This window comes from Ranitomeya variabilis, chromosome 2 (genome assembly GCF_051348905.1).
Source record: "Ranitomeya variabilis isolate aRanVar5 chromosome 2, aRanVar5.hap1, whole genome shotgun sequence".
NCBI classification, from domain to species: domain Eukaryota; kingdom Metazoa; phylum Chordata; class Amphibia; order Anura; family Dendrobatidae; genus Ranitomeya; species Ranitomeya variabilis.
Window position 1 is genome coordinate 165036986 of NC_135233.1, and position 8597 is coordinate 165045582.

General features: G+C 41.9%; 1 protein-coding gene across 1 annotated transcript in view; it reads right to left on the reverse strand.

Moving 5' to 3' along the window:
* ANAPC1 (anaphase promoting complex subunit 1) overlaps positions 1-8597 on the reverse strand; it is a 258672-nt gene that overhangs the window by 82269 nt on the left and 167806 nt on the right. The window contains exons 26-27 of the mRNA XM_077283141.1: positions 7333-7451; positions 3499-3770 (exon numbers count right to left, since the gene is read on the reverse strand). Of these exons, the coding sequence (XP_077139256.1) occupies positions 3499-3770; positions 7333-7451 (391 nt within the window). The remainder of the gene's footprint in view (positions 1-3498; positions 3771-7332; positions 7452-8597) is intronic.

Genomic DNA, 8597 nt, shown 5'->3' on the forward strand with positions numbered 1-8597 from the left:
CTCACCCCCGCACTAACAGGTCTGACCTCCGGGTGAGATCGTCCTGCTTCACAGACTTGGGTGCACGCGGGAAGCGCCTGAAGCAAGCGTGCTGCTCAGCTATCTGCTCCCTGTGCTCACTGATTACACAAGAACCACAAGATGGATTTCTTCCCCCAGGTATCATTATAATCAGTATAACACTACCAACCTGACAATGCATGCAGTTTACTTAGCAACATCCTGCTGACAGGTTCAATTTAAGAACACACCAAGTGTTTGAAACGCATCCAGTTTATTATATTTTTGCACCTTCCATACCCCAACTATACTGATAAGATGTCACAACAATTACCTCTATATTAATCATTCAAATAAAGACACTAATTTTTTTTATTACTATTAATAAATAAAATAATTACTATTTATTATTATTATTTCTACTTATGTGCATCAGTTCCTTTGTACTTGCTACTTTTTGTTTGTATATCACATGAAAAACACAACTGGAAAAAAAGATTGTGGGTACAATGTGAAAAAAATGTGGAAAAGTTCACAGGGTATGAATACATTTTCAAGGCACTAAGCACAGTGCCTTGAAGTATTTATACCCCTTGAGCTTTTCTACATTTTTTTTTACGTTACACCCACAAACCTAAATATATTTTTGGGGGATTTTATGTAATATACCAACATAAAGAAGCAAGTATTTGTGAAGTGTAAAGAAAATGAATGGTTTCCTAATTATTTAAAAAACATAAATCTGAAAATTGTTATATACTTTTGCAATCAGCCCTGTGTAATTTGAGAACCCTAAATAAAATCCTGAGTGATTAATTGCCTCCAGAAGTCACCTAATTATTAAATTGAGTCCCGCTGTGTATAATTTATTCCCAATATAACTACAGGTATAGCACAACTGCAAACCTACCAAGACATGGTTGTCCACCTAATCTGACACCACAAACAAGGAGAGCACTTGAGAAGAAGCCAAGAGGCCCAAGGTCACTCTGGAGGAGTTGATGCACAGCTCAGGTGGGAGCATCTGTCTGTCTACAGGACAACTACTAGACACATATTCCACAAATCTGGCCTTTATGGAGGAGTGGAAGAAGAAAGCCATTCTTGAAAGCAAGCCATAAGAAGTCCCAATTGAGTATGCAAAAAGCCATGCAGGGGACACAGCTAACAAATGGAAGAAGGTGCTCTGGTCAGTTGAGACCAAACTAGAATTTTGGGGGCTAAATGCAAACTGCTATGAGTGGTGTAAAGCTAAGACTGCACATCATCATGAAAACATGCTGTGGGGATCCTTTTCTTCAGCAGTGATAGGGGAAGCTAGTAAGAATTGTTGATGGGAAGATGGATGGAGCTAAATACAGCGCAATCCTGGAGGAAAACCTGTTGGATGCCACAAAAGACTTGAGACGGGGGCATAGGTTCACAATAACCTTAAATATACTGCCAGAGCTACAATGGAAGGGTTAAAATCAAAGCATATGCATGTATGTGAATTCCCCAGTCATAGTCCAGACCTAAATCCTGTTGAGAATCTCTGACATGACTTTTGCTGTTCATAGATGCTCTCCATCCAATCTCACTGAGCTAGAGCTGGTTTGCAAAGAGGAAAGGGTAAAAAGTCTAATCTCTAGATGTGCAAAGCTGGTTGAGACATACCTGAGTACTCATTGCAGCAAAAGATGGTCCTACAAAGTACTGACTTGGGTAGGGGCTGAATACAAATGCACGTCACAATTTTCAGATTTGGATTTTTAAAATACTTAGACAACCGTGTATCATTTGTTTTACACTTCACAAATACTTGCTACTTTGTGTTGGTATATCACATAAAATCCCAATAAAATACAATTAGGTTTGTGGGTGTAACGTGAAAAAATGTGGAACTTCAAGGGGTATGAATACTTTTTCAAGGAACTGTATACTGCAGGGATTCATTCTTTCAGGTAGTCATTAGGTTGCATTTAGTGATGAGCGAGTGTGCTCCTTACTGGAGATTTCTGAGCATGCTCGGATATTCTCTGAGTATCTTGGGCATGCTCGTAGATTATGTTTGTGTCCCCGCAGCTGCATGATTTGCGGCTGCTAGACAGCCTGAATACATGTGGAGATTCCCTAACAAACAGGCAATCCCTGCATGTGTTCCGGTTGTCTAAGGCCTCTTTCACACTAGCGTCGTGCACTGCACATCGCTATGCGTCGTTCTGTAGAAAAAACGCATCCTGCAAAATTGCTTCCAGGATGCGTTTTTTCTCCATAGACTTGAATTAGCGACGCAGTGCCACACGTCACAACCGTCATGCGACGGTTGCGTCGGACCGTCGGCACAAAAAAACGTTACATGTAACGTCTTTTCCGACCGCGCATGTGCGGTCGGAACTCAGCCCCCGCCTCCCCGCACATGACAATGGGGCAGCGGATGCGATGTAAAACAGCATCCGCTGCCCCCGTTGTGCGGCGCTTCCACACTATGCGTCGCTGCGCTGCAACGTCACATAGCGACGTGCAGTGCACGACGCTAGTGTGAAAGTAGCCTAACAGCCACAAATCATGCAGCTGCGGGGACTCAAACATAATCTACGAGCATGGCCAAAATACTCCGAGAACACCAGAGCATGCTCGGAAATGTCAAGTAACAGGCACACTCGCTCATCACTAGTAGCATTCACACAGATAATGCAGTTTGGTCCAAACAGGTACAGTTTTATTGTTTTCATGAAACTCTAAGAGATTCAAAACAAAACAAAAAAAAAACCACAGCCACTTCTGAGCACAAAGGTATCACAGCAAAACAAATATTTAATTTAGTAGGGAACATATATCAGTGTGGGTTCACCCATACAAACTACAATCCTTTCTCCTGGAGAAAACTTCAAACACAGAAAAGGTATGATCCTACCAGTCTCTGTATACCCTTCACCCCGAGCTCCAGCAGCTTCCAGCGCCAAACAAAAGTGTTCAACTCTGGGCACATTTAACACTGGACAGGCTGAAGCTTCCACACGGTTCTCTGCAGCTCTAACACACAGACTGATCAGTTTTCCTAGCTCACCAATGCAGCTGCCACTCAGATAGAGACCCTGACATGTCTCTTGCCCATCTATAGCTCACATTTTGGCTGGTCACTCACCAGCCGCACACCTGACTCTAGCTAGCCAGGTGCATATAATTAAGACCTGCAGTAGTAGGATTTAACCCAGTCCTACCTGGCTTTGCCATAATCCATATACACACACAGGGAACTAGCTTGGTAATATATCTTTACTGTAGTGGTTTTATGTATAGGAAAGAACATGCACAGCAAAGGCTGAATATTCTGTTTGATGATTGAATGGGAACTATGAAAAACGTTACCAGAAATTGGATTTGACCAAGTTCCCAGCATATTTCTACGTGAACAAACACAGTGTGCACTTAGCCTAGCTCTGAGTGTCAAGACTCTGATTATATGACGTTAACAACTAGTCATGTAACTAAGAAATATGATCACAGTTATCATACCTTTGTTAAGTAGTCATGTATGTTCAGCGTGGCTAGCTTGGTGAGATGTCCATTTAAACCCAATGCCATAAGAAATCCAGCATACTCATTAGCCAGCTCAGCATTTTTAGGTTTGTTGTAAACAATCCAAGCAGAGTCTATCTGGGAGGCAGGTGCAATTTTTAGGCCTGCGGCCACACCATTGTGAAAGCTTGCCCAACAAGCCATGTTCGGTGGTACATCAATATTTCCACTATTCAGGTCCACAGTTGTATTTCTAGGTGGAGCTCGCCCTGTTAATAAAAAGCAAAACACAGAAATGTTAAGTTTATTATATACAGTAAACATGTATGTAATCTATCTCTATACAGTGTCAGTACACAATATGGGAGGGGTTATTAATACCAGCGAAAAGCTGCTAAACATTTATGACAAAATTTGCACCGGCTCCATAGCGTTTTAATACAGGAAGTAAGAGAGAAAGCGACAAATTTTTGTACAAATATCGTGTCTGAAACTCTCAAACTCTAAAGAAATCCCTCCTCTTCTGCTTTCTAATCGCTGTATCTATTATACTACCTAACTGAAATATACATATAACAGTTAAACATTTATATACACATGTATATACATGTACACATACACAAATATATATACATATACCGTATATATACTCGAGTATAAGCCGAGATTTTCAGCCCAAATTTTTGGGCTGAAAGTGCCCCTCTCGGCTTATACTCGAGTCATGATCGGTGGCAGGGTCGGCGGGTGAGGGGGAGAGGGCGCTGAGGCATACTCACTTAGTTCCGGCGTTCCTGGCGCTCCCCCTGCCTGTCCCACTGTCTTCGGTGCAGCAGCCTCTTCCCCTGTTCAGCGGTCACGTGGGACCGCTCATTAGAGAAATGAATATGGACTCCACTCCCATAGGGGCGGAGCCGCATAATTCATTTCTCTAATCAGCGGTGTCGGTGACCGCTGATAGAGGAAGAGGCTGCGGCACCGAAGACCAGCTGTCCGGGGGAAGGAGCGGGACGCCGGGAGCAGGTAAGTATTACATATTCACCTGTCCTTGTTCCACACGCCGGGCGCCGCGCCATCTTCCCGGCGTCTCTCCGCACTGACTGTGCAGGTCAGAGGGCGCGATGACGCATATAGTGTGCGCACCGCCCTCTGCCTGATCAGTCAGTGCGGAGAGACGCCGGGAAGATGGTGCCGAGGAGCTGCAAGCAAGACAGGTGAGTATGTGTTTTATTATTTTATTGCAGCAGCACAGCTATGGGGCAATAATGGACGGTGCAGAGCACTATATGGCACAGCTATGGGGCAATAATGGACGGTGCAGAGCACTATATGGCACAGCTATGGGGCAACGGTGCAGAGCACTATATGGCACAGCTATGGGGCAACGGTGCAGAGCACTATATGGCACAGCTATGGGGCAACGGTGCAGAGCACTATATGGCACAGCTATGGGGCAACGGTGCAGAGCACTATATGGCACAGCTATGGGGCAACGGTGCAGAGCACTATATGGCACAGCTATGGGGCAACGGTGCAGAGCACTATAAGGCACAGCTATGGGGCAACGGTGCAGAGCACTATATGGCACAGCTATGGGGCAACGGTGCAGAGCACTATATATATGGCACAGCTATGGGGCAACGGTGCAGAGCACTATATATATGGCACAGCTATGGGGCAACGGTGCAGAGCACTATATACAGGTCCTTCTCAAAAAATTAGCATATAGTGTTAAATTTCATTATTTACCATAATGTAATGATTACAATTAAACTTTCATATATTATAGATTCATTATCCACCAACTGAAATTTGTCAGGTCTTTTATTGTTTTAATACTGATGATTTTGGCCTACAACTCCTGATAACCCAAAAAACCTGTCTCAATAAATTAGCATATTTCACCCGTCCAATCAAATAAAAGTGTTTTTTAATAACAAACAAAAAAACCATCAAATAATAATGTTCAGTTATGCACTCAATACTTTGTCGGGAATCCTTTGGCAGAAATGACTGCTTCAATGCGGCGTGGCATGGAGGAAATCAGCCTGTGACACTGCTGAGATGTTATGGAGGCCCAGGATGCTTCAATAGCGGCCTTAAGCTCATCCAGAGTGTTGGGTCTTGCGTCTCTCAACTTTCTCTTCACAATATCCCACAGATTCTCTATGGGGTTCAGGTCAGGAGACTTGGCTGGCCAATTGAGCACAGTAATACCATGGTCAGTAAAGCATTTACCAGTGGTTTTGGCACTGTGAGCAGGTGCCAGGTCGTGCTGAAAAATGAAATCTTCATCTCCATAAAGCATTTCAGCCGATGGAAGCATGAAGTGCTCCAAAATCTCCTGATAGCTAGCTGCATTGACCCTGCCCTTGATGAAACAGAGTGGACCAACACCAGCAGCTGACATGGCACCCCACACCATCACTGACTGTGGGTACTTGACACTGGACTTCAGGCATTTTGGCATTTCCTTCTCCCCAGTCTTCCTCCAGACTCTGGCACCTTGATTTCCGAATGACATGCAAAATTTGCTTTCATCAGAAAAAAGTACTTGGGACCACTTAGCAACAGTCCAGTGCTGCTTCTCTGTAGCCCAGGTCAGGCGCTTCTGCTGCTGTTTATGGTTCAAAAGTGGCTTTACCTGGGGAATGCGGCACCTGTAGCCCATTTCCTGCACACGCCTTTCCACACCAGACTCAGTCCACTGCTTCCTCAGGTTCCCCAAGGTCTGGAATCGGTCCTTCTCCACAATCTTCCTCAGGGTCCGGTCACCTCTTCTCGTTGTACAGCGTTTTCTGCCACATTGTTTCCTTCCAACAGACTTACCATTGAGGTGCCTTGATACAGCACTCTGGGAACAGCCTATTTGTTGAGAAATTTCTTTCTGGGTCTTACCCTCTTGCTTGAGGGTGTCAATGATGGCCTTCTTGACATCTGTCAGGTCGCTAGTCTTACCCATGATGGGGGTTTTGAGTAATGAACCAGGCAGGGAGTTTTTAAAAGCCTCAGGTATCTTTTGCATGTGTTTAGAGTTAATTAGTTGATTCAGAAGATTAGGGTAATAGGTCATTTAGAGAACCTTTTCTTGATATGCTAATTTATTGAGACAGGTTTTTTGGGTTATCAGGAGTTGTAGGCCAAAATCATCAGTATTAAAACAATAAAAGACCTGACAAATTTCAGTTGGTGGATAATGAATCTATAATATATGAAAGTTTAATTGTAATCATTACATTATGGTAAATAATGAAATTTAACACTATATGCTAATTTTTTGAGAAGGACCTGTATATGGCACAGCTATGGGGCAACGGTGCAGAGCATTGTATATATGGCACAGCTTTATGTGGAGTATCTATGGGGCAACGGTGCAGAGCATTGTATATATGGCACAGCTTTATGTGGAGCATCTATGGGGCCATAATGAACGGTATGGAGTATCTATTTTTAATTTTGAAATTCACCAGTACCTGCTGCATTTTCCACCCTAGGCTTATACTCGAGTCAATAAGTTTTCCCAGTTTTTTGTGGCAAAATTAGGGGGGTCGGCTTATACTCGGGTTGGCTTATACTCGAGTATATACGGTATATAAAATTGGAACACAGCACCATCAAATACCTCAATTAATGTGCAAAGCTTTGCCAACCAACAGTCCAATGGTTCCTTATAATATATAGTACATATATATATATATATATATATATATATATATATATACACACACACATACACATTATACATATTATATATACCCACACACATGCATACATGCATGCATGCATACATACATACATACATACATACACAAAAGGAGCATGAATGCAACCAACCTGTGAGGTTCAGTTTTGGAATAGGTAGCGGCTCTGTTGGAACTGGGTGATGGGAAAATAAGGTGAACATCCCTCGACCTACAGGTAGAGCCATTGTCCTCTGACACAGCTGTAACAGTCTACAAGAAATTCAGATGACGAGTATTTGTGACATAGATTACTCAACAGGAATACGAGTTATACAGAAGAGAAAAAAAAGTATTTGATGCACAGTCGATTTTGCAAGTTTTCCCACATACAAAGAATGGAGAGGTCTGGAATTCTTATCGTAGGTACACTTCAACTGACAAAGGAATCTATTCCGAAACGCGCGTCAGGGTGTGCACGTTATTGGGACTGGCAGTTCAGCAGTTCATAAAGGTACATTGTCCCCTCAATTGATTCAGCATTTTCATGTTGGTATCGTATGCACTTTATATGCTGCATTAGCTTTATGAGTATATTTTGCCACTTATGCACGTTATATTGCTCTGATTATGGAATGTTTTCACCACACATGGTTAATGTGATTATTTATGAAATGCATTAGTTCCAGTTTTTGCATTTGTGCACTTACCATATATTATTTCCACTGGAGAGTGTTCTCTCCTCACAAGTTTACGTGTCTATTTTCCTTGTTTACTTTTTTTGATGATGTGATTTACTATTTAATTGTATTAATTTTTATTGGCATATTTTGACAAATTTTAGAATCATTTTTATGGGGCTCTTTTGCGATTATCTTAAATTAATTTATCATGTGATCAATAACATTCTTATTGATCTGCCACTCTTAGCATTATATATATATATATATATATTTATATTATATATACAGTACAGACCAAAAGTTTGGACACATCTTCTCATTTAAAAATGTTTCTGTATTTTCATGACTGAAAATTGTACATTCACACTGAAGGCATCAAAACTATGAATTAACACACGTGGAATTATAGACTTAACAAAAAAGTGTGAAACAACTGAAATTATGTCTTATATTCTAGGTTCTTCAAAGTATTGTTATTATTATTATTATTTATTTATTTATATAGCAGCATTAATTCCATGGTGCTGTACATGGGAAAGGGGTTACATACGGAGTTACAGATATAGTTTACAGTAAACACGTTTACAGTGACAGACTGGTACAGAGGGGAGAGGTAGCCACCTTTTGCTTTGATGACTGCTTTGCACACTCTTGGCATTCTCTTGATGAGCTTCAAGAGGTAGTCACCGGGAATGGTTTTCACTTCACAAGTGTGCCCTGTCAGGTTTAATAAGTG